The following is a 27,409-nucleotide window of genomic DNA, read 5'->3' as shown; positions in this document are numbered from 1 at the left end:
GAATTCCTGTGGAATAAAGTCTTTTCAGCTTAAGGTCATTGCTTTGGGAAAAATATGTTTAGGGAAGAAGTGAAATCCAGCTAACTCCGCAGACCTATAGGGAATACAAGGCCCTTGCTGTATCTTTTCACCTCTCTTCAGCCCTCCTCATTTCACTTATAGTCTGTTCTTCCCTGCCATCTCATTCAGCGAACATTGTTTCAATCTTTCCTTTACGTGAGTAATTTTATTATTCTATCATGACTCTTGTGGAAATGCTCCAGGGCCAGAAAGTTTGCACAAGTGATTTCATGCTTGCATTCATGCTGGGAAAGAATCTCCCACCTCTGAAATACTGGGGGGTACAAGCTTTCACTGTTTTTAGCGCTGCCTGCTCAACTAGCTTGTCCTATTTATTCACCCTGGCTAGGCGGCCAGGGCTTGCTGAAAAGAGGCTTGACATTTACTTGTCTTTGACACTCCTTGTGTATTACAAAATCAGCAGCAAGGACACCTTCCAGAGCCTCTAAGTCTGCACTCACATTATTTACCTATTCATTCTTGGTGAATCATTGTCATATTAGAAGAGAATAAAAAGTTTACCACAATATAGCTACTGAAAACATAGCATTTTTAAAGTTTCAAACCTTTAAATTAACTATTCCATTGTTCCACTCTGGAAGTGACTCTTACACTCACTGAAGCTATGTATCTTCAATACCCAGAGCAAGCAGAGATTGCAGTGTTACTGCATAACTGCTTAGAGATAACTAGCTGCTTTTCCTGACATGATATTTTCTTAGTTAATGAAACTAAATCTACCAAAGTAGAAAACAGCAGGCAAAACAAAACAAACAAAACAATGAAATTCAAGAACTTTTCTTGCATGTGTATATAATAAAATAGTTCACAGTTCAGCTGTGAATACCTTGCATTCACATTTCAAGATGGTGAAATAAAGAACAATCAATGGAACCTATCAAGGAAAACCCACATACTTACTGAAAGGAATATGGGAAGAATTTACTTTATGAGTTAATTCTCACTGAACTGTCTCCTACAGATCTTCCTGCACTTGTGCACTATCTGCAATGGGGCCACAAACAGGGCATAGAAAGAACACCATTGTCTCTCTTAGGAAGAGATGATATTGTTTATAACTGCCTGACCACGTCAGGTCTGGCAGCCTGGATATGTCACTTAAAACTGAGGTTTCAGTTCTGCGAGGTTCCCATGATTTCTGGGGAAAGTGGAATTGGAAAAAATCATATTATGTGCTTGGCATATCACTTTTAGCATACCACTTTGACCAAAGCTTGCACTTGGGCAGAGCACATAATTTCTCAGGTCTTTCAGAACTGCTCAGGCCTGGCTGAGATGTGTCACAAGTGCCCTTCATCACATTCAATCTGTTAAAGGACAGGTGCTTGGTAAGCAATTATTAAATATCTATGAAAATTTATAGTCAACATTCTGGAATTGTATAGCTTCTTTTGTTCAGATTTTGAGGTTTGAGTCTTATTCAGTGTTGACTTTTTGACTAAGGATGTAGAATTGTCCTCTTTGGAGAGTACAGTAAGGAACTAACATCCCTCTTGCAGCATCCTTAATGCTTCCTTAGATGATTTCACGCAGCCGCACACACCTGTAATACTCACACTTGTCTTAGAAATCCCTGTGACACCTCATCCAAGCCTACGGGCAAGGGAGAGACAGTAAAATAACCCATTGTGTGTTGATAAACTATGTTTTTATGACTACTGTGAAGTTGATTCTGCGAAGTTGCCTTCCTGCCTTAGGTTAAGTCAGATTCAACACCTGTCTTGTACAAAACAATTAATTTAGAGCAAATAGACTGAGGTGGTTTGAATTCCATCTTTTACTGACACATAACATGGAGCGTGTCACTGCAATTATTTGAACGACTCCAGGAGCTTTGAGTTATTTCCTGGGGTTCAGTTGTTTGTGTTACCGCCAATAAACTTCCCGAAATTTAACTCGGGGAGGTCATGGCAAAGTAGCGCACAGAGGGCAAACAGCATCCAGGCTCTCACTTCCCCGCCCCGAGCCCCGAAAATCCCTCGTTTGGCTCCAAACCCGGCGGAACGGACGGAGCGGGGCGGGAGCGCTGGGAAGCGGCCCCGCGGTCCGGACCCTGCCCTCCGGAGCCCCGCTGGCCGCCGCCGGGACCGTGCTCCTGGGTCAGCCCGGGATACCGGGGACAGCTCAGAGCTCCCGGGACAGCCCAGGGATCCTGGGACAGCCCAGAGCTCCCGGGACAGCCCAGAGCTCTCCGGACAGCCCAGGGATCCCGGGACAGCCCAGAGCTCCCGGGACAGCCCAGAGATCCCGGGACAGCCCAGGGATCCCGGGACAGCCCAGAGTTCTCCGGACAGCCCAGGGATCCCGGGACAGCCCAGAGCTCTCCGGACAGCCCGGGGATCCTGGGACAGCCCAGAGCTCCCGGGACAGCCCAGTTCTCTCCGGACAGCCCCAGAGCTCCCCGGACAGCCCAGAGCTCCCGGGACAGCCCAGAGAGCTCCCCGGACAGCCCAGAGCTCCCCGGACAGCCAGAGATCCCGGGACAGCCCAGGGATCCCGGGACAGCCCAGAGCTCCCCGGACAGCCCAGAGATCCCGGGACAGCCCAGAGCTCCCCGGACAGCCCAGAGCTCCCCGGACAGCCCAGAGCTCCCCGGACAGCCCAGTTCTCCCCGGACAGCCCAGTTCTCCCCGGACAGCCCAGAGCTCCCCGGACAGCCCAGTTCTCCCCGGACAGCCCCCGCTCTGCCGTCGGCCGCTGACCCGGCCCGGGAGGGGTCAGCCCGGCCTCCCGGGCCCCGCGGTGGTGGCGCGGTGGTGACCGCAGTGGCCGCAGTGTCCCGCGGCGGAGCAGCTGCGGCCGCCGCTCGGCGCGATGCCGCTGCAGCAGGGCTCTGCCCGCATGCGGCAGCGCACGGTCCTGCTGGTGGGGATCGCGGTCCTGCTGGCCGCCTCGTCCTCGCCGTCGTGCTGGGCCTCTCTCCTGACCACGGGAGGCACGAGGCGGTCCCAAAATGCTGAAGTGGAAGGACAGGGGGACCACTAAGAACTTGCAAGAAGTCATCCTGGGAAGATGCTACAACTACATCACGGCGCAGCACCCGGAGCTGGGGTGAGTAGAGGTCTGGGTCATGACTCAGGTGAACAGAACTGTCTCTCGCCTCCCCCTGGCCGTGACCGCTGCGTTTGCAGTGGCATGGAGAAAGCGGGCGGGTAAGAACCCTTGTTTTGTACAAAAATGTACAGACAGAAACTGGGTGCCCCACTGGCGGCTTTTTAAGGAAACTACCTGCAGAGGCAATAGAAGTAACACTAATCCTGAGTCAAAGCAGAATCATAAATGGATTTTGCAACTTCCCTAACGCCAACTGAAACAAAAGCTGAATTCTAACAGGTTTGAGTACATGGAAGTGAAGCAATTTGCGGTAAATCTGATCGGACATAATCCTGTAATGTGACACTGCAGTCCTGTAACCGGAATTACACAGGAGGGAGGGAAAGGAGAAGGTTCAACATAGATTTATAGGACAGGCAAAAATGTTAGGTAAACATTGAGAGGTGTCTTGGGGCTATCCAAAGCTGGTTTTAACACTTGGACAAGATTTTTTTTAATGAGCTCAGAGAGCTTGCATAGAGAAATAGAGGTGGATCACAATACCAGCTCAGCACACCCTGGAAACACCTTCCCCCGGAGGTGGTCCTTGCTCAGCTCATCACAGCAGGTAGTGTGACACCCCAGGCATCCCATCCCTCCTCTCCTGCAGAAGACATTCCATGAGCCCAGGTCTACAACAGTGCATTCGAGCTGAGAACTGATTTTCTGATCCCCTTCGTTGCAGAGAGAGGCAAAGTATGAAATAAGGAGTGCCCCAAGGCCCCAGCAGCTACTGGGAACACCCAAACCCTCAGGACAAGATCCAGAGCAGCCAGGGGCTCTCAGCAGGGAACCATCCACCCCTTCTGTGGCACCAGCCACTCTGCTTTATGTCTGCAGTGAGCCTCTGGCAGAATTTTCCATCACCCTGGGCTGAGTGCAGTGGGGCTGCCCCACACCTTGGCAGGTGACAGAACCATCCTGGTCTTTGTCCCAAAAAGGCAATTGCCACCTCTTGTTTTCGTGACATTGAGCCGATGGGAACAAAGCTCTAGTTTGAACAAAGTATTTAGTTTGCTTGCATTTGAGTTTCTTTTGGCTTTGGATATCCTGCACTGTATGAAAACGCTGATCTGCAGTATTTGAAGGGTCATGTGGAAAACCATGGCCTGAGCACACAGAGACTTGTTCATGCGTTCTTTACATTAAATATTTGTGTGGCTTTAAATTAAATATTTGTGAGAGAAAGGAGAATTCTTCTGCAAATAAAATTTAAAAGCACCTGAAACTTGCAAAATCATATACATGTTTCTAAAAGCATAAATTAGTTTATTAAAGAATTAGACACTCAATATTTAAATCTAAAGTTGTTTTCAAGCCTAATAGCCTTTATTACATGCACTCATTTCATTCAAATTGGGGTGCTAAAGATGTTAAAAACCCCTTTGTGTTAATATGCTTTCACCCACAGCCATGTGTGTTTCCACTGAAAACACAGTCTGAATCTGGACCACAAATATCTCTAGGAATGATTTGTTTAGGCAATTAATTCAAGAACAGTTTTAAATATATCACAAATCCATGATCACAAGTTTTCTAAAAGGTTTGTTAGTACAAAGTGCAATATTTTGGACTATACATAATCCAACAGTGCTTAATACCTTTGTGGCTGTAAGCTCTCTTTCAGATTAAATGACTTCTGTATAGTAAGACCCTTTTTTGTTCTGTTTTATAATTTAAAAGATTTTTTTTTTCTGAAGCATAGAGCACAGAAGAAGGAAAAATATGCATATGCTTGTTTTTGTACATCTGAAATGTTCAGAGGTTTCCTGAATGGAAAATTAAATGCAGGTGCTTTTCTGGGAATCAAACCCAAGATTGCTCATTTCTGATTGCACTGAGCTCTGTGCAGTTTGTGATGTAACCAACCACTTCTGTCACTGGCACTTTCTGATAATGAGCTGGGTGCCTTTAGGACACATCAGAGAGTGGGATCTTTCATCCCTCTCTCTTTCATCATTAATGTAGGCCTTGGATCCTCTGTTGTATGGGATCTGTGGTGCACTTGATCAAAGAGAAGAGTAGGAACAGGGAACTGAGCTGATGGACAGTCTTATGAGCCGGGCAAGCTGTGCCCTGTACTCTGCTAGGATTGCTCCTGCCACTACTTCCCACCATGGGAACTTCATTATCTTGGTTAGATATCTCCTCATTTTCTCATAAGTTTGTCCATATTCTGTTCCTGCCCTTCTAATCTTACACTGATCCGTGTATTTTTTAAAAAAGATCTACTTTTAGTAAACTCATGGACATTTCCTTGAGTTTCTATGGTTTTTTATATCAGTCACTAAGTTCCACCTTTGATGATATTTTCTGAACATGAAAATCTATTCACTGTGGTAGTTAGTGACATTTTCTACCTTTTGGATTGCCATATTTCAAACTGGAATAGCTGGCAGGTTTTGAAAAGAAGAGGGATGGTTGACACATGACTAGGGATATTATACTGTTTCCGGCTATCACAGATGGATTTAACAGAGTTCTATAGCCTCCATTTGGCTCTGCTTTTGCATCTGTGTGCTGTAAATAATTTAAGAAAGCCTCTGACACGTTAGTGTACACCTTCACTATCACAACTCTTTAATCCTTGAGCACACCCCCTTGCACTCTCCCTTATCTTTCTGGAGCCCTTACACCATGCCCAGCCAGCTTGTTCTGCTCACACTCTTCTCTTTTCCAATACAATGTTTGGGCTGAACCCAAGCCCAGAGAGGACACTGAAAGGCTCTTGCTGTCTGCAGGCGACTTTTGTAAACACCTCATGCAATCAGATTTCATCCTGTTGATTTGCTTATTCTTCAAATTCATCAAAACTCTGCACTGAACTTGCTCACAAAAGGACATTTCTCAGGTACTGCATTACAGCATCTGCCGGTAATGATTTTGTTCAACTGCTTGTGTGCAATGCAATCCTCGGGTTTATTTCTGCTGCTGGCTGCCTGACTCTTAATGTTTGTACACAAGCAATTTCCTCAGTCTTCCTGCATAAACTTTGTCATGACGAAGTTCATGAGGGAAGAGGAAGAGAATACCAAATATTTGAATAAAGCATTTTCAGTATTAGCCCTGTTTATTAGGAAGAAATGTGGATGGTGTAGCAGCGGGCCTTAAGGGGGTTTGTTCCTTGTGCACAGGCTCACACATCTACATACTGACAGTAAAGAATAATATTTCTCTTTCCACTTCCCTGGAAAATACTCCAAAGAAATACTGTGTCACAGCTTGGTAGTCTTAGGGTTTTTTCAACATTAACAGAAGCTAGAAGTTCTGATTTGACTACTCTTGTAAAAATCCCCCGTGGCCATCAGTAATTCTGGCTGAATTAAAGCAGCAGCGGTGTGGCCTGAAGAAACTATTTGACCTCCAATTACTTCGTCCTCTCCTTCCCAGTAATACGGACTCCCTCTTGTGGCTGACAGACCGCTCGCAAGTCTCCCCTCCAGTCCCGTGCCACGCCAAGTTTCTAAGAGTTTATCCCTGGTCAGTCGGAGCGGGGAGCGCTGCAGGCTCACCCGCACAGGTCAGGGAATTCAGCAGATCCCTGCTGACAAAGGCCACTTGTGGTGATATACGGGAACTCACCCATCACTCGCAGGATGCTGCTTAGGATGGTTTGGCACCTCTGTACCTGTGGGGACAGAGAAAGTGGCAACAGCTGCAGCCTAAGTTAACTGGCTTAGGTTTCCTCCTCACCACATTAGAATTGGCAGGCTGAGGTCAGGAACCAGCAGCACTCTGTGACCTGGGGAAGGAGTGGAGACACATTATCTTAAAGGTCGTAGTCACTAAGGCCCAGAGCATAAACAGTGCTCTTTTTTGCATCTAGAAATAACTGATTCTACATTTTCATTCTTAGCTAATGACAGCTCCTCCCTCACATCTGCAGTCACTTCTCGGTCTTTAATTCACAGAATCACAGAATGGGTCAGATTTGAAGGGACTACAGAAGGTTAGCTGGTCCAGCCTCCATGCCCAAGCAGGATCATCCCAGAGCACATTACACAGGGTTTTGCCCAGAGAAGCTGGCAAGGACCTACTATTTAAAAATTATTTGAAGTCAAACCAGCTTATTTTTTTGTCTAACTTCTGACAGGAAGAGAGCACCAAGGACACAGACAGGGAGCAGTTTCCGTAAGACATGTAGCTGCCAGGCCAGACAATGCCACTGTGCCTGACTGAGCAGTGCAAAAACCTGACAATGAAGCTGAAAGTGCAAAACTTCAATACATTTTTCATGCAATCTTGTGTGGACACAGAATATGTTTCCCCTTTAAATATAATTAGATCAACCAATGTTGTTTTTATTGTTAGTGGCAAGTTCTGTTGTAAGAAATCTTAACAGTCTGTGATTCCATTAAATTTAGTAAGAGTTGGTGAGTGTCTGGGGGAGCTCTGTCTCCTGACTGCACAATCATGAATGCATTTTGCCTGCCCATTCCTTTGCAGCCCGTGGAGATGGAGATACATTTTGTCAAAAAGAACGTATGGACCATGATTTTGTGTGAGATACTATTGCATTCACAGCATAATTTCTTCCCAAAAGAAATCTGGGGCTTGTTGTATGCTTACTTTTGCATTTTGCCTTCATGCTTTACTAGGCATTTTAAATGTAATTTCTTTGTGTTTGGTCACTGGGTGTTAATGCTTTCACATCAAGCATGGTACTAAATAACCACAATTTGATTCAGTGTCACAAAAAACCCAGCTTTGTTTTTTATAGTCACAATATTATACTGAAACTTACCTGAGATTTGCTTTTTCATTGAGAAAATATGCTTTTTCATTGAGAAATTACATGAGAGAAGCCATTACTGAACCAGTCTTCTGAAGAGTACAAGTTACTACCCGATTGTAACGCATCACACCCCCTTAGAGTGCTCTGCAGATTTCTAAAGCTTCCTAATTTGATATCCATCAAACTGCAAAGGACTTAGTGCTTCTTTGTTTGTGAGAATACGCTTTCTAAAAAAATTCTGTTACCATTGCTGTGTCATCTTTTTTGGTCCCAGAGCAAACAAAAGGCTTTATTTGCCCTGTCTGTGGAAAAGGACACCGGGGCCTGGTGACAGTGTGCCCTTGTGACAGAAGCCAGTGGGCTGCATGAGAAGGAGCGTTGGCAGCAGGGGGACAGAGGGCACCTTTCCCCTCGGCTCAGCCCTGGTGAGATGCATCTGGAGTGCTGGGTCCAGTTCTGGTCCTGTCACTACAAGGGAGTCAGGGACACACGTGGAACACTTCTAGTGAAGGACCATGAAGATGATTGAAGTGTCTGAGATACAGAGAGGTGTTGAGAGTGCTGAGACTGTCCAGCCTGGAGAAGGGAAGGTTCAAGGTGATAAATACTAAATGAGGGGGGTAAAAAAGAGAGAGTCAAGTTTTTCTCAATGACATTCAGTTGCAGGACAAGAGGCAATGGGCATTAATTAATGTACAGAAAATTCTATTTAACCATAGGGAAGAAAGCAAGTTTTTTTACAGAGGGTGATCAAAACTGGAACAGGTTGACTGGAGACTTTGTGGAGGCTCCATCCTTGGAGACATTCAAAACTAGACAGATCCTGGTCCTAAGCAACCTTCTCTGAGACAGAGGTTGGACTAGACGATCACCAGAAATGCCTTCCTTGTCTTTCATTTCTTAGGAAATTCTTTTAGATTTTAAGAAGTCCCCTGGGAAACTAGGACAAACAGCAATGAAGAAATGTTTTGGCTCATCTCTAGTGAAGATGGTGTTGATATTTTGTTCCTACATCTGGTTTGTCTCTAAGCATTAAGATGAGCGCTGTATCATCATAATTACACACTGCTGATTAAAATACCCAAGTCCTAATATTTGTGTATGCCATTAATGTTCCTCTCCCTATTTCATGTGTTTGTGTGCTGACTTTAAAATCTTTTCTGTGTTAGCCTTTGTTATATGAAACCTGAATTGCTCTGCTTTTCATTTCTTCTATCCTTCAATGTTTATAACAAGGTTTTCCTTTACAATTATTTTCCCTAAATTGTATACAAGTGACTTTGATTATTCTTGTAATTTCTTGGTAGCAAAGATAATATAAAATTAACAATTGTTTGAGTCTTACTGAAAAGCACACTTCTATTGATATATGCTGTACTGAGCTTTAATGGAGGACTGGAATGTAATGTTTAGTAGATAGTAATTATCTACTTATCTATCTCTGTTTTCACAAATAGATAGTGATTAGTACTTGAGAATGTAGAGGTGGGGCTACTGGCTCTGGAGTTTGTCCCCAAAAGGGTCCTCATGCTGCTTAAAGCTAGTTTCCATAATTACTCTGGACTGTAAGGTAGAAATCTATTTCGGTTTTGTTGTCATCTCTTTCTAAAGGAAGTTCATTAGAAAGACTTAATTTTCTTTTAGCAAGAGACAAGTTCACAGGGAAGTGAGCAGCTATCATTTCTTTGTTCTTGAGATAATTAATCACCAGCATATTTATTTCTGCCCTTCTGGAATACAAACGCCACTCCAAGGCTGTGAAAAGCCATCCAGTTCTGTGCAAAGTTCAGGCTCAGTTCTGTGCTGAAAATCTGCCCTCCCATGCTGTAACTCCAGAAGCAGCCCAAGGTCTCAGAGTCCAGCAAGTGTAATGGGGACATGTCAAAGGACAATGTGTCTTTTGTCCACGACCAACATCAATGTACTGCTGAGGTACAGAAATGCTGTTTGGATCTGAATTTATCTCTCACTTGACAGCCATATGTCAACTCACCCACCAGTTTTCTATATTGACTTTTTATTATATAAAAATAATTATTAAATTTATCTATATTTCTCACATGCACATACAATTTACATTATTTTTACAGTGTATAGATATTTAATAGTTCTTACTGTAAGATTCCATAGGATTTCAAATATTTTTTCACGTTTGGGCTAGTTTACACATATTGCATCACTATATTAAAATACCCTTGAAGTCAAAATTTCCTTTGGTTTTAATCCCAGATACTAGAGAGAATATTATTCTGTCTGTGTTGACCTTCTACATGTTAATTAGAAGTATTTGTTGATTAAATACTTTTCAACTTAGTTTTCCACTGTAACTCTTTGCAGCTATTTAGTTGTGTGCAGTCAGTTAGCTGCCTGTACTTTACCTTCCTTCTCGTTTATTGATTTTATAGAATTTGCTCTACAGGGCAATGTCTGATGGCTGTCTAAATTATAGCATCACCCTATGATTGAAATTATTAAATGTTTTTATGAGCTTTTTGCTGAAAAGGGGAATACTGTTCTCTCCCACTTTTCCCAGCTTCTGTTCTCCTCTAACATCTGTAGAGATGTCAGTGAAAACCCCCACACTCAGAGATGATGTCACTCAGCTGTCATTGCCAAGGTGTGGTTAAAATTCAAGAGGTGTTTAACACCTCAGAACACCATGAGGAAATATAACTCTAGTTATCCATAGGGATAGGAGGAATAAATCTTTTTCCCTCTAGGGTCAAATGAAAGTCTGTCTCAAGTGTCCAAGGAAAAAAAAAAAAACAAAACAACATGCTAAAGATGCATTCTGTCTTCCCATGAGATGACCACAAAGTAAGAAATTTATCAAGGACCTCACTCACAGACATACTAAATCTCTGATCTGTTCCTTTGTCTGTGTCCTGCCGACAGAGGCCACCCTTGAAGCAGGGACTTCTCCCAAATGACTACATTTACACCACATCCCAGCAGCTTTAGTTCTATTAAAAGCAAGCAAACAAGCAAAAGCAAACAAAACAATGTAGTGCAAGTTCATGTTACGGCTGGTAAAAAGTGCAAGTGCATTAAGCCATCGAATATTTCCCTGTATGTACTTTAATTTAGATGACTGTTATAGAACTGTTCTTGGAAGTTTATTTTAACATTAAAACTCTACTACAAATACCCTTTCTGATCAAAGGGTAAAGTGCTAGCTAAAATTTATTCCCTCTATATCTGTTGATAACGTGGCCCTCACTTGGAAGCTTAAACTATAGAGCAACTATGACCCTCAGTCAAAATGCAGTCCAGGTGAGACTGCTGCCCTTCTGGAGGCTCTGTTCCACTTACAGAGCATCTCTGAAAACACCACCTGCTTTAGCAGCTTGGTTTTTCACCCGGGGAGGCGAAAACCCAGTCAGCAAAACAATCTGCTTGTGTAGATGAACCCTTCAGTGGTTACAGCTGTCACCTCTTGGCTCAGCCTTCCCGGAAGGGTGATAAGGCTTAATGTTGTCCTGCAGCAGCGATTCCCGACTCACATAAAACACTCCAGGAGCTGTAAACCAAAGGCACAAATATTCCTGCCCTTAAAACCTTCTTAGTGCCGCCAAAGGTGAAGGACTAATGTGATGAGGAGCTGTCACTTGCTGCAGGAAATTTGCTGTACAGGAGCATACAAAGCCCTGAGGTGCATCCAGCAGCGATCTCACTTAGTGCTTCTTTTCCCAGACCTCCAGGCTGCCCCTCTTTGCTGTGCAGAATTTAATTGGCAACATTTCCAGAAGTCATCCGCCTGTGAAGCGGGGTTCTGGACCTCCTTCTCGACTCCCAGTCAGTTCCTCCAATGCTTTGTTTACTGACTTTTGAAGTATCTAATCAGCAGAAAGCACTACTGACCAAATCAAACTGCCCAAAAATATCAAACATGTAATTTTCATGTTGACAAAAAGTCTGATCTGTGATATGGTGGCAGACACTTTGCAATAATTAAACTAAATGGGAAACGAGAGGCTTGTGCTTATTGAGGATGCTGAGATTGACGGGTCTGATTTTTTTCCTTCATCTTTTTCATTTCTAATTTCCCCCCTTTTCCATTATCCCCGTGCTAAATCCAGCAGGCAGTAGTGTCCTCAAATCCTCAGCGAAGACGCTGTTTTGGCTAACCTCTCTTAATTCATACCTGTCTGATTTTTAGGACAAAGACACCTGATGGGAGGCTTTAGGTGCTACAATAATAAGAAGGAAGCCGATCCCCATTTTCCAGCTCCGTGCCCTGGAGAAGGGTCCCGCCGTCTCCCGGCAGGAAAAACCCACTCCTTTGGGGCTGACCTCAGCTGCTGCTCCCGAGGAGCTCCTTCTCCCACCTGATGGCACTGTTCTCCTTGCTTTGAGCTCCAGAGACCACAGCTGCCTGGGCTGTCCTTGGCAGCAGCTCCAAAACAGCTGCTCCAAAGCAGCAGTGAGCCACGGCAAAGGGAAGGCTGAGGAAATAAAATCCCAGAAATAGTTAGGGCAGAGAAGGTAGCAAAAGGAGTTACAAAGGGCTTCCTCTCAACACAGGCATAAACATTACTGGTCCTTTCTGGTATAATTTCTGATGTAAAGACATAGCTACGCATAAGCTCACATGGAAAAAACAGATTGACCATGGATATATAAATTTCACTGCTGTCTACAGCCATTGCAGTTTACCAAAATGCAGCAGATAAATTGACACAGGCAAAGATGGGTCTGTTAGAGGCAGAAATGTTGCTACACCATTTAGTTCCTTTGGATACACATTGTCCTGAGAAATCTGGGCTTTTACAGGTGAAGCCCACATCCCCATAAGAGTGAAAACTGGCTATAGGTCTTCAAGGAGCTATGTTATAACCACAACCATCTCGCTGACTTTTTCAAGAGTCAGATTTCTGAGTGCTTTGGTTCCTCACACTTTTGGCTAGTGATGGTAGCAAATGAGGATTTTCTTACACAAATTGCAGAGGTTTGATCACTTCACAGGTTGGGCTCAAGGGACTGTGTCCAGCTGTAACTTCAGAGCTTCACCATAGGGTCACAATTAAAACTCAGCGTGGCCTGAAGACATTGCAGTGTTTTAGAAATAAAATTCTGGACCCTGGAAAATCTGATCTTGATTGCAGGGGAGAATAGGTCTCACCAGAAAAGTGTCTCTGCCTTCAAGGGTGATTTAAAAACATAGGCAGAGTTGATTGACTTCTCCAGAACAAAGTCTGGAAGTATTTCTTTAGTAGTAAATTTGAAATGGGCCCCATAGTTTAAGCATCTTTCTCAAATTCTTAAGTGGAAAACTAGAGGCAGCACAGCCCAAGGGAACACTGCCCTTCTTAAGATGTTTTCAGCATTCAGTGTCAGTCCAGTGCTGAACTGAAAGGAAGACATTGTTCATGATGTTACTGAAATCTGTGGGGATGAAACTTATGCTTGATATTAATACCAATTAAATCAGTTTCAATTGGGGATGAATTTGCTCTGTCATGTCCAGTTAAAGAAAAAAAAATCTAAAGCAAAGGAAAAAATCTATAGTAACAATGATTTACCAGATAGTTCAGTGCTGTCCTGTTCCTTTCAGTGTAAGGATATTCTTTCAAGGTTAGCCAGACCAATGTGTAGATATGAAAGAAATAATGATGCAGAAGCTGTCCATTTTTCTAATATGCACATTAAAATTTGGCTGCTGGAACAGATGCTAATGGAAATGTTTTTGGCCCTAGATTTTGCTTGATAGATTAATGCAATATTCATATACAAGGCAAATGGACACAAATACTCAAATTTATTGGCAAATGCAATTTCTACCCCAATGTAAGGACAAATGGAGGATATGCTTTGCAGTATGTATAACATTAGGTTTTAATAAGGAAAAGTTTATTTGATAAAGTATGTATATTGTTTGCAGTATGTATAATATTTGGATTTATTAAGGAAAAGTTTATTTGTATCCCAACCCTTATTGTATGCTATACTGAGTTCACGCTAAAGTCTCTGGCTCAAAAAGATCTTAAGGCAAGTTCTTCAGTCCCTGTTTTTCAGAGAAATGTTGCAGGTTTTACGTTTACAGAAGATTACTTGTGTTCTTTCTGTTAGTTATTATTTCAGGTTTACTGGCATTGCCCAAACTCTATTAATTAAAAAAAACTTGGAAAAATTAAACATAAATTTAGAATACATTTATGCTACATATCTCTGAGTTTGGATGCAATATTTCTAAGTCTTTAGTAGAATGAAATGCCTTAGATATTTCTGCATAAACAAAGCTAGCCTCAAAGGAAGAAGTCCATTATGCCTGAAGAGATTATATGGTATTTGCAGATAAGATGCAGAAATAGTTTATATACAACCCAAAATGCACAAACAAAAGCCAGAGAAAGAGAGTACCCAAGGCCCACAGCAGTGTGGACATAAGAGTATCCCCCATGGACTCCAGAATTATCTGAATTAGATAAATTCAATTAACTGGTAGAGAGAGAATCTCTTTTGCAGTCTCCCTTTCTTCTGTAAATCCAGAAGGAACAGTAAAACAACATATTCTATGACTTGGGAGCAGCTTTAAGAGAAAGGTTTGCTTCTCAGGCATTTCTTTTTGGCAAGGCACATGTTCTTGTTTCAACCTGAAGCTGTTCTTTTGGAGTTTTTAGCATACCATGTGCCAGCAAACCTCTCATATTGTTTCAGAAGGCCCAGAGCTACGGAAAGTCTCTGCCCTCACCTCTGCTGGGTGTGAGTTCAATGCTGCATAGCAGACAAATATTTTCTTTCTGTGTTGGAAAAAGGTCAGGTGAAAATTTATTAACACAATCTACCTCAACAGTGAGACTGGAAAGAATGGCATGTCTTCCTGGAGCTGGGATTTGGAGGTCCTCAAGTCTTCTCACTGCTTATCATAAGTAAACCAAAATCACAGCTCTATGTGCCTGGTAATCTCTTTAGGAAGTGGAACAAAATTTGTGCCTCATATCAGAGAAATAGCTTTCCAGTGGCAAATCAGCAATTTCTTATTATTCATTAGTAAAAGAAACCCCCATGTTGATAGGTGAGGACAGCAAAAAGAAAAGGTTATTTAAATTTTATGCTTTTTGTTTTACATTGATGATCTGTATTTTTATTTCTTAAACAATGCTGAATTTGCCTAGTTTCTGTAAAAGCCCATCTTTATGACTTACCATTCTTCCCTGTGATGCAACCAGCAGTACCACACCAATTAGCAGCTGTAGAAGAGTCTTAGCCCCACTTGCAGGCTAAGACCTACCAGCTTTTATGGCATTAAAAATACAGTTTGGCTCAGCTCTGCCAGGACTGTGCAGACTCTGTAAAGACTCTTCTCTCAGATATTGGTGACGTTGCCACACATCATCCAGTGCTGAGCTTGGTGTCTTGAAAGGATAGAACACTAATGCTTTGGATTACTGACTCAGCAATCCATCTTGGCATGATCATGAATCACCTGGATGGTTTTCTTTGTGCCTCTCATGGCCATGGCTTGAGTCTAGTAGCAGAAATGCTTTATATTGTGTCTATCTCCTACCTCTCTGCTTCGGAAATTTAAAAAAAAAAAAAAAAAAAAAAAAGAGAGAGAGAGAGAGAGAAAAAAAAGGGGGTTATAATGGTTTCTTGAAAAATATTTTGTCTTCTGAGAGCAGGCATGAAAACTTTGCCATATGAAGGGATAGATCACTGGGTACCCAGCTGTCACCCATGGCTGTTAACGCTCTTACATAAAGCAGATTTCAGGAGTAGCTTAAAAAAAAAAAGAAAAAAAAAGGCTGCCTGGAGGACAAATCATTTGACAAATTAGAAAGGGTGAGCTATATAAATGTTTGTGAGATGTGCCTGTGCTTACAGCCAAGCTCTACAAATTGTCTTTATGATACCATTGACTGTGCAGAGCAAAGGGGACAGTGCCTATTCTCTAATGTCACCCCTCATTCTGCAGGAGCGCTCTCTCTTGGATGATTCAGTGTGTCCATGTTGTAACCCTTAGTGGCAGAGAGAGGTATTTACAACTTCCTAACCCCTAAATAAAATACCAAGGTTTGGAGTGTGGTCTCTGTGGGTTATTTACGCTATGCAGCCAGAGAAATGTTCCTCCAGAATATAATTTAATACACTCAAGTTCTGCTACATAAAATGTGAATTCTTGCTGACAAGAGTGCAACAGCAAAACAATGACCATGCACCCTGCAGCATCCACAGTCTGGCTTCTGATTTCTACAGTGATATAAATGAAAGTGCATTTAGGCTCTTGAATGAAAGATATTAGTCCTGTTAAGAAATCATCATTGTTACTCACCTTTATCCACCAAGAGATAAATCTGGTTCATATAAACAAGAGGTTTGGTCCCTAATGCAGTGGGGCTGGTCCTGTGACAGATGACATGACATGACCTAACATGACATGACATGACACGAAATTTGGGATGTGCCAGGGCTGCCTCAGTTGGCCACTTAGCCATAGACCCTCCAGGCTGCCGTGCCCTGTCCCTGCTCCCAGGCTCACTTTCAGACAGCATTGTACAGTGGCACCTGACCTGGATCTTGGTTACACGTGTGCAGATCAACTGTGCCTCTAGTAAAGTCAATAGCTCTGAATTAGTGCATAAATGAAAATAATCTCAGGCCTCAAACAGCTAAATTGCTGCTTTTGTTTTAGAAAAAATTACAGACATTTTTTTGTCTAGGATCAAGCTCTCTGCAGGGAGATACATGACCATATTTTTGGCTGTATGTGAGGGGACAGTACCCTTTGACCATATTTTTAAAATGTACAACCTATAGTCTGAGAAACTGTTTGCTTCTTGTGATTTGGTGAATAAGGAACAATCAAGAAATTCAATCTTTTGGTTATGTAAAATCAGCACTGATCATTTTAAGGGGTAAAAACCTAGATGACATTCAGATATTGCAATAAACTAATTTGAAATGCAGGAAAGAAAGATGATTTTGAACTGTTTATTCCTCAGTATATTCTTCATCTGCTGAAGATACTCTGCTTTTGTAATGGATCATGTATTTGGTGCCTGAGCACAGTTGGAATTCTTCTAACATCCAATCCAGAGTGTTTGACCACAACAGAGAGAAAACCTTTCACAAGCACAAAGACTCAGAGATATTTAATAACTATGTTTTAATCTCTCGGCAGGGATAAGGATTGTTTAAAAATTTGGGAATCCTTAAAAGATGCCTTCATTTACAAGAATCCCTGTAATATCACACCAGAAGATTATCAGCCTTTAATGGAGCTAGCGAGTCATCCCATACCCTGTAACAAGGTAACAGGGCAGGGTGGGCTGTGCTGGGATGCCAGGTCTGGGCAGTCCAAAGGGCAGTGGGATCTCACCCATAACAGCTCTGAGGGGCTGTAGGTCGATGAGGATGGCACTTTACTTCTGCACTTACTGCAGCAGTCCTGCAGTTACACCTTTGGACCCCAGGAACCCTGTCCATACTCTAGCACTGGGAATCATCCCTGTGTAAGGCTTGCCTTAAGCCAGGATCACCCCAGTGAAGTGACAGGGATGTCCCTACTCCCTGGGCATATGGCTCTCTGTAAGGAGCATGCCATCATGCTGTTAGAGGGACACTGCTTCCAGAAAGCTGTTCTTCCATGTGCAGCTCAAAAGCAAACAACGAATTTGGTACATATCTTATGTAAATTAGTCAAACCTATCTTTCAAAATCCTTTAAAAGTTAAACATGTCTCTTTCCACAAAAAAAAAAAAAATAACCACCCAAAATATTCTCCAAATGAGAGTGTTCAAATAAGAGCTGACCCACTAGGGTGAACTCGCTGCATTTCAATAAAACTAAAACTCCTTCATTATCATGAACTTTCTGGGTTTCTCCAGAAAAATTTCCTGACCATCTGTAGTAAAGCTGTCATTTACCAGACATTGTGTCTTATTTCACAGTCACTGTTTTGGAGCAAGACAGGTGACCTCGTTCATCGTTATACAAAATCCAATCAAAATTTCCTTACCTTGGAGGACACCTTGTTGGGTTACATGGCTGACAGAATTTCATGGTGTGGAGACCCTTCTGCCCCAGGTAATCTACATCTAAACACAATTCTTTCCCCATTATTTTCTAGTGAATCAGTTTAAAGCTTTAAATGTCCAATATTTTGAAAGTCTGAAAATAATACCTATTTCTCAGGTTAAATTAAAAAACATAACTTTGGATGTCATTTTAACACCAAGTTGTTGCTTAAACTAATGGCCACATCTAGCTCCCTTTACTTTGCTTGCTTCCACCCTGTGGCTCCTATGGGACAGATTGCCAAGCAGGAATGTCATTCAAAAAGGCCCTGGCCATGGGCCAGTCAAAGTGCTGGGGCAATGTGCAGGTACCTTGGGGGTATTGCTGCCCACAGGACTCCTGGGCTGGTGCTTAAGCTGAGGAACCTTTAAACTGGGCTGGAATTATTGAAAATGTTGGGCAAAGTTTAATTTTTCAGTGTATTCAGACTGTACTTGTCAGGAACCAACCTGTTTCTCACATTTGGGACTGTGGGTTTTCCCTCTTCACTTTTCTGAGAATTGTTTGTGATACGGGATCTGCAGCTGCCTCCCTGAAAAGACTGTGAGCAAACATGAAGACCTTTGAACAGATGCAAATTCCTTTTCCTTTTAGAGCCCTCTCCCCATTTAGCCTTCTTGCTTGGGTGCAGGGCAAATCTTTTTGCTCACAAAGCTACACAAGCCTTGCAAAAATATTCATTCTAACCTTAGCTATCCTATAAATGTATCTTTTCTCAGGAATCAACTATGAATCTTGTCCAAAACGAAATGAATGTGAGAGCAACCCCGGCTCTGTGTTCTGGAAAATGGCATCCAAGATGGTAAGATCTAGACTAAATCCCCCAGAATCCAAAAGCGAGGAAAGGCACTCAGTTCCTGACATTGCCAAAAAATGTGATTTTGCAGATAGAACTTAAAAGATGGAACAGTAGAAGTTGACAGAAACTTTAGCTTCAGGTGTTAAAAATCCTGGTGTTGGGATCCAAGGTCCCATACTTTATGTACAACATTTGATGTCCTTGTAGTTTGGGCATTTTTTTGTGGTCAGAGGCTGAGTGTCAGTGTCTAGAACAACCTTTGGCAGAGAGCTGGAGCTCTGTAAGTATTACTGACAATTATAACAATCACCTTAATTAAATGAAAGAACATAAATTGCTACAGTAAAATCTATTTTAGCGTGGTAATGTGGAAAACAGCACCCAGATTGGCACAGATGTTTTCCAAGAGGCAGAGAATCCCCTTGCACTTCCCGGCACAAACCTGAAGAGCACATCCTCCCACATCAGCACCTGGCAAGGTTCCTGTGATGTCCCCACCCTTAGACACATGCCAACTCCCATCACAGGAATGAGATCCTGCTAGTCCCAGTGAAGCAATTAGCCTGGCTTTGTTGAATCAGCACTTTACAGGAACAAAGTGCCAGAGAAAAACCTGATGTCCTGTATTACTTCTACACGTCTCTCAAGATTTCACCCTTGGTATGACTATTAGTAGATGACTGCCCAGGTGGAAAACAAACATTCCTGTATGGTCCAGCTCTCATGTATGTAAGAAGAAGTCTACTCACCATTAAAAAAAAAATTGGTTTGTGTGTAAACTAGGAGTGAAAATGGCTCAGTTGCAGAGTCTGTGAGAGATAAAACCACATACAGACTCAGGTTTGCTCAGCTGCAGACTTCCTTGCCATATAAATTCAAGATCCACTATAACTCATGTTTTATTACGTGAGTTACGCATAATGGAACTTCCCAAAACTTTGCAGCTCTCGAGATCTGAGTTTGAGCCACGTTGTTTAAGAGGACATGAAAGATTTAATAAGTACAGTCACCTGCATTAAGATTTTTAAAAATTCTTTGTCTTACCAATCAATGGATTATAGATCTAGAGTAGGTACTTTATAGCCCTTACTAGTCTCTAAATATTTGGACATGAGTTTTAAAGAATAAAAAAGCAGCTATTACATGATCCAGTATATTAAAAATCAAATCAAAAAAACTCAGTGATAGTTTTACTAAAACATCGAGACAAAAAAATCCGAAGCCACAAAAGAACACAGAGCATGAGTCACAAGGAAGCAAAGGTGTGATAGTCTGTGTGTCCTTAAACTTAGTGATACCTCTGTTCTGGCTTGTGTTTACTCTCTGAACTAAAGCAGTTTGAGGATTACTGTGAGTTACTAGAGACAACTGCAGCTGTAGGGGCTCTGGAAATCCCTATAAAAACTGAAACTGCTGTACCAATCCCATGCAACCTTAGACTGCCAATTCATAGCTGTCTAATGAGGCTTTTATCACAGTTTTGCCATAGCCTTCAGAGGCTTTTTTTTTTTTTTTTTTTTTTTTTTGCAATGAAATCTTCTGTAAAAATATTGGCCATATACTCTGCTTGTATTAGGCAGTTCTGAGGACATCAATGAATTCTACCAGGCCCAACTCTGCCATGGCACTGCGTGTAGTGTCAGAGTGTAATGTGCATTGGTTTGGTTCAGTTTGCAGAAGCAGCATGTGGTGTGGTTCAAGTGATGCTCAATGGATCAGTAGAAGCTGGAGCTTTCAGAAGCAGCAGGTATTCACTAAACACACAACCATTCATGTTTCTGTGGGGCTGCATGTGGCTGTCTGCCTGTGAGTCCCAGTGCAGAAGGGATTTTGTTAAACTCACCCCTGGCTGTTGTGACTCTTTTCACTCCTTCTATACACAGACTGTCACTGAAATCCTTCAGAGGGTAAGCGTGTCCATTGTGCTCTTACTGCTCAAAGTAACTTCATTATTGCACTTTCTTTGATTTTACTATACTAGACTTGGCTACCTGGCTGCAAGTGCAGTCATGAATAATATCAAAAGATGAAGAATATATTTTCTGGAGGAACAGCCATGGTCATTTCCCTGGCACCAAACCAAATCAATAGCCAGGAAATTGAACAGGAGAAGAGCCACTAAAGATGGCAAAACTTCAGCTTGTTTCTGTCTGCAGGCAGTTTCTAAAGTTCTCCTGAAAGTGAAATAAGAATAGGGAGATAACGTATGACCATAAGGCAATTAAATACTTTGAAAATCCATTGGCAAGATAATGTTCTCTCTCTGAGTATTATGGGAGCACTAATAAGCACTAGTATTTGGGGAGCATACTCTCTACCTCTTTCTGAGATAACAAGGAGTGTTTCATGTTCCATTCTTACAGCATTTTTGGAAGTATTGAGGTCTTTAACCTGGATCCAGATAAAGTCTCTGAAGTGCACATTTGGCTTATGCAAGACATTGGTGGACCTCAAAGGTAAGTCACACTGGTGCACAGTGATGAGCAGTGTGTGGAGGGCACAGGGCATAGCTCAGGTCTGCCAGCAACACTGTCTTAAACTAATGAAATCTTCTTTACTCTCACCTTCTAGGTGCTTACTTTGCAGGAAAAAATAACATTTGTACTGTTGCTTCCTCTAGTATTTTTTGTAGGTACTGCTGAACAGTTACAGGTAAAACACAATGACATTTCCCTTGCTTCCAAGGGCTCCCATGACCTTTAGGTTCCTTTCAACTCCACTGAGGTCTAGAGACCTTTGCTATGTGTGCAGCACTGAAGTCAGAGACCAGGCTATGTCTGCAAGGATAAACATGTCCATGTATCCATTCAGACATGGATATGTTTGTATAGGAATTGTATAATTATTGTATTATAATTGGAATTGTATAATAATGCTGAGCACAGCCACTTTTGAATGACAGAACTGGTGGTGGAGTCTCCATCTGTGGACATGCTCAAAACCTAACTGGAACCTGGGCAACCTTTTCCAGCTCATGTTGCTCTGACTAGGTGGTCTCAAGCAGTCCCTTCTTGCCTAAATGATTCTCTGATTTTAATGACAGTAGTTCATTCAGCTGCAGTTGAAATGCTTACCATGGAATTACTGATGCTAGAACAGCAACCTCAAATCACACCTGAGCCTTTCTGGGTGATGTTTTTATCAGATTCATTTGCAGATATACCGCATTTGAAACACTAAGCATGAGGCTCTGTGCCTTTGACCCCTACTTTGAGAGCCAGTTCTATGGCTCACACGGTCATAATGCACTGCCACAGTTTTTCCCATTCTTAACCATCTCCACGACAGGAACAGCAGCTTTGGTGTCATGGATCAGGAAGCAGGCTGTGATGATGAAGTCCAACTCAGGAGGGAGCATGGGCCTTGCTCAGACAACCTCACTCCCTGACACAGTTCCAGCTCCTGTGTTGCAGCTCCTCCCTTAGCCCAGACACCCAGAAGTGTCCCCTTTCCACATGACTTGACACACCTGCCGTGGTTCACAGGTGTGCATCTATGCTGGGCTCAGCATACCAGACTTAGTCCTTGCATAAAGGTTTGCTGAAGAAAAGTACACTGAATAATCTTTACAAGTTTCCCCAGACATGACACTGGATCCTTTGTCCCATGATTTCCTGGCATCAGAAAAGCCCCTCAACAGCTTCAACAAGTGCCCTTCCAGCCCTCTTGCTGGACGTGTCTTCCTCCTGTGACAAGCTCATAGCAATTTCCTTTTTATGTTTCTGCTTTCTTCTAAGGAGAGAGTGGGGGAGTAGCCCAAATAGTATGTATTCCTTATATCTTCTGATTTATATTCCATGGTCAATCACTGATAACTTTTCAAGACTTGTGAATGAAAAAGAGCTGGCAGTGCTTTCCACTAATGTCATATGTTAGGCACTGGATTTGTCCCTAGTAGTAGAAGTGAGTGCTATACTCTTGATGAGGAGATGATTTTTACCTTGAGGTAACAAGTTTTTTCTGTGTCTCTGTCTGTGCCTATGACATTTGTCAAACCTCTCACTATAGCTTTGGAGCCTTTGGGCTATTAAATTAAACATAGAGATAAAGATCTTGAAGGTATGAGAGTGCTATATGCTGCTTGAAACCTTTAATTGGATGGGAAAGAAATACACAAGTTAGGGCTCCTAGGCTGAAACAAAAAATGATTGAAAGAGCCTCTTGCCAAAATAGAGCAGCAGCAGCAGCAACCATAAACTGTCAAACATACAGGAGGTGCTCATAGCCTACTTCCTCTCCTGCTTTCTATCAGTTTCCTCCTATCTTATCTTAGCTACTGGCTTTCATGACTGCCCTTTTCTCATCACACAGAGGACTTGACTCTTTTGCTCTTTGACAGATTTCAGTCAACCCTGTATTGTTCTGTTGTGGGTGGGAGCCACCAGCAGCACTGGAGCAGTTCTAGAGTAGCCTGAACTGTGAATGACACTGAGTCCTGTCCCACAGACATCCCCCTGCACAAAGCTGTCATGCAAGATGCAGAGCTGATAACATGATTTCTACCAGCAAGGGCCCAATGCTAGCCAAAGCTCGACAAACCCAACAGACTTCACAGCACATTAGCAAACAAGCTTTCAAAGAATCTTACCTACAATAAAGCAATGACATAGTGTGGAATGTAGGTGAGCATTTTGTAGACACAAGGAACACAAGCAACTGAAGTCTTTTCTCCACAGTGAATCCTGCTCAGGTCATTCCATTCAGAGGTTAATAAGCATTTTGAAGGAGCGAGACTTTAAGATCATCTGTGAAGACAATTACAGGTAATTATCCACTCTTATTGGTGATGACTTTGCTAACATAAAACTAATACTGCAGGTTTACAGTGATCTAGAGCAGACTTCCTCCTTGCTGCCATGACATTGCTCCAGCCTGCCTGGGTCTTTCTCAGGGGCTCCCAGCCAGGCTGCAGCCCTGGGGCTGGCTGGGTTTGAGGCTTGCTCTCTGCCCTACATTTCCCATTGAGCATATTCAGTTGTTTTCAGGGAGGGAGCAATCCAGCCACCAGATTTTCTTCTGACTGGGCTTTTACTTAAAATAATCTGAACCAAAGAGACAGCTTTCCTCCCTGCTGCAGATAACGCAGGGTGCCAAGGGCGGTACTTACTTCCTTCACCATAGTTTGAGCGTGCTTTCTGTCCTGCTGCTTTGTCAGAGAGTGAGGCATGCGACATGATAAGTATTACTAATTATCATAATTTACCATTGTCAGGAGCAAAAATTAGGAGTCTGGGAAACAGCATCCCAAGTCCTGACTTGCCTGAAATCTCCATCTTCCTGCTGAGGAAATACAAACCCCAGAGACCCTTTATCCCTATATGTGGGCTCAGAGACCTTCACACAGAGCAAAATTGTTCTTTAGAGACATTAGAAAAGCAGCAAGCATTCCATATTGCTTGTATCTTATCTGTCAGGAACAGCTTTTCAGTGTCAAGGACTCATACTTGGATAAGAACATTTCCAAAGTAAACATAGATTTCTATGAACTTCTGAGTTTGTGACAATAGTTTAAGTAAGGAAAAATTGGTCTGCAAAGGAGAAAAATGATAGGTCTTTAAATCTGAAGGCAGAGCAATATATTTCTGTCCGAGTATTGCTGAACCTGATTAATGGGTGCTCTGCACTTTGTGAAAGTTAGCCCTGGTGTGGTGCATAAATCTACCAGATCATGTGCTTACTTTGTCTTTGGATAAATGGAACCTTTAACCAGCACTCCCAGGACCTGTAAGTAGGCACAGATTATTTCAGCCTATGACGAAATAAACTATGGGGTAAGGCAGGAAGAGGAAATATCTGGTAGCTTAGACCCCTTGTGGCTCAGGGGGGAAGCTGACACACTCATTGCTGTGTCTCACATCCCGCTTCTGAAAGTAAAGTAACAAGTAGGGCTTTTTGTCAAAGCTCAGCTAACACATATATAAACAACTGGGTTGAGCAACACGGACAATTAATTTTACTATTTTATATGCAGAATAATAATAAGATAAGAAATCCAAAGGTAAAGCTGGACTTCAGGATAGACTGTGTAAGTTGGCTTCACTCCCCGGCAGTCATTGCAAACAGAACCATGTAGGTCTGTATCAGCTGAGCATCTGCGTTTGCTTGCCATGTAGCAACTAGTGCTGCTCATTTTCTCTTGCTTTTGTCCATGTCATCAGTATCTTCCAGAAGTAACTTTAAGACTGGATTCACTGGTTGCATTAGAAAAAAATCTCATATCTGACATTCACAGCAACAGCTTTCTGTTATAGCAACAGGGTTTGTCAATGAGTAAGACAGATGAACTTCCAGCATGGCAGGAATTCCACAGTCTGTGCAAGAGATCTTTCTTCTTTTTTGTAATTATTTTTTATATTGCAGCATAGCTGACATGCTGTGAGGTCAGATCCTATTTTGTTTTGTACTGATGTGCCCTTGTCCCTAAAACCACAAAGTTCTGCAGCACGATCAAAAAGAATTACCCTAAGAAAATCCATCTGCTTGATAAGCACGGATGTAACACACATTTTGACTTTCACATTGCATTCAGTAACTGTGAAGAAATTCTGTTGTACTCGCAAAGCAATTATTAAGTATTTGTTTGGTTTTGTGTCTTATTTCAGGCCTGTTCAGCTCCTTCAGTGTGTGGACAACCCTGACCATGCAGACTGCAGGCTTTGCACCAACAGCACAGCAATTCCCTGAAACAGAGCTCTCCACGCTGCTGAAGAATTTCATTACATGTGTGTAAAGCTGGAGAAGATGTGGCTACATAGCTCAGAGTGATAACAGTAGCATGGCGTGTCCTGAGGCCATAACCAGACATCCTTGCTGTGATACTAACAGCCAAATAGCAGGAGATGATACCTGAGGTGTGGTGCTATACACACACACACACACACACACACAAACACTGTTTCAGGTGGTCCGGGGCTGTGGTCGGTGATTCAAGGCAGGTGCTTTGCCCTGGTTTACTCCCTCCTATACAGCTCCCCACTGGCACAGAGCAGGGATTCCCTGGGGCATGCACAGAGAAGAAAGAGACTTTCCAGGAGAGGCAGAACTTGCCCACGTCAGTGCTCACCTTCCTTCCCGCTGAAAGGTTAAGCAGGAAATAACCAGGACGTGTTACATTTTCCCTGCATTCCAGTGCAACCTTCCCCAGAGGGGAACGTTGCCCAGTGGCACATAGTGTATGTAAATAATGGCTTTCCCAGGTACTGTGACACTTATGACCAGGTAAAGCAAGCAGTAGAATAGGCAGAGCAATTCTTGCCTTTTTAAGGGTATCACAATAAGCAGCTGGTGGGAAGACAGCTGAGCTGAGCCAAGAAAAACCCAGAAACTGCTCAGAGGGTTGCCTGCACCTGTAAGAACTGCTGAGTGTGCAGCTGGGAGAGAAAATAGTGCGACTGACTCAGCTCTATTAAAATCCTACTGGATGCACCGTTGCTGGTCAGATTACATTTTGTTCTTAATATAGCACAAACACTAGCCTTCCAACTTTCATAAAAGGTCCCTCAGGCCACAACTTGGCCATCCACTGGAATAGAAACAAACATCAAACGGTTGCCACAATAAGGAGTCTCTCTTGACCTCAGTTTCTACAGTGAAAGGTGATGCCTTGAGGTGTATAAATCACAAGCACCGATGCACCGTAGTGCACTGAAATAGCAGGTTTCACTGATTTCCTTTGATTTCTGTTTTACCAGTCCCAAGTGCAGTGTTTATAGCAAAACAAATATCTGAGGCCAGCTCGTGGCCACGGCTGTAGTGCCTCTGTGCAGTGCCACTGACACTAAGAGAACAGAGCAGGCTTTGCCACAGATATACTCCTAGGTGCTGAGGTGACAATGTGACCAGCAGTTGCCAAACCTTTAGGCAGACTGGGGTTTCCATGATCCCACAGGGAGGAGGTTGTCCTGCCACATGTTTTAGTGACTACCCAGAGTGCAAAATATGGTTATGGAACTACACAGGCTGGTGTAATTTTGAGCACCTCTAGATAAACCTTGTCTCTTTAGTAGCAATAGAAAGCCTTCACTGAGCCTGGCTGGACCAACCCAAGACCTCACCCATAATGTTTACATTAAGTTGAAATGTATTTTTATTTGCAAGCTGTTATGTAACTACTTAGATGAATCAACATAGACACATACCAATACTTTCACATAGGTTATTTCTGACTATCAGTTAAAAGTTTGTCTTCATGCTCACTTTTGTACCTCTTCTGTGGCAATATAAAAAATTGACTATAAAATCAAGATCTATAATAAAATTGCTGATGACAAATGTTCTTAATTCAGTTTCACATTGTACGTAACACCAGAAAGTTAAGAAAGAAGGATTCTCAGAAGACCAAAATAGGCCATTTCCTAAAGACAACTCTGAAATCTCTTCAATGTATGAAAAATGCAACGACCCAGGAGAGCAGAGAAACAGAGCACATCCTCCCCAGGCTGTGTTCTTCATCTGATACAGAGAAGTCACTGTCATTGTAGGTGGCTGGAAATGAAGCATCCTGAGTCTTTATCCTGAGATAGATTGTTCTTGGCCATAAGAGTTAAGAAAGATGATTGTTCTTGTCAGTGGTTATGTAGCAAGATGCTAAGAAGCAAACTGCTTTTGGAAGCTGAGGAGCACAATTAATATGGGCAAATGTGCTGGAGGAGTAAATGATGGCTTTGTAATGCAGGTGGCTGGCA

General features: G+C 42.6%; 1 protein-coding gene across 1 annotated transcript; it reads left to right on the top strand.

The window, feature by feature from the left end:
- The first annotated feature begins 2,895 nt into the window (after positions 1 to 2,895).
- Positions 2,896 to 26,997, top strand: LOC136360172 (ADP-ribosyl cyclase/cyclic ADP-ribose hydrolase 1-like). Its single transcript, XM_066317206.1, is given in 9 exon segments — positions 2,896 to 3,008; positions 3,010 to 3,132; positions 17,031 to 17,160; positions 17,800 to 17,935; positions 18,646 to 18,728; positions 20,396 to 20,472; positions 21,089 to 21,181; positions 23,402 to 23,488; positions 25,328 to 26,997. Coding segments are annotated over 9 exon segments (924 nt in total). The 3' UTR covers positions 25,410 to 26,997.
- Positions 26,998 to 27,409: the final 412 nt, after the last annotated feature.

The sequence above is a fragment of the Sylvia atricapilla genome, chromosome 4 (assembly GCF_009819655.1).
Source record: "Sylvia atricapilla isolate bSylAtr1 chromosome 4, bSylAtr1.pri, whole genome shotgun sequence".
NCBI lineage: Eukaryota > Metazoa > Chordata > Aves > Passeriformes > Sylviidae > Sylvia > Sylvia atricapilla.
The sequence above is the reverse complement of the archived record's forward strand: the minus strand, read 5'-3'. Positions and strand labels throughout refer to the sequence as shown.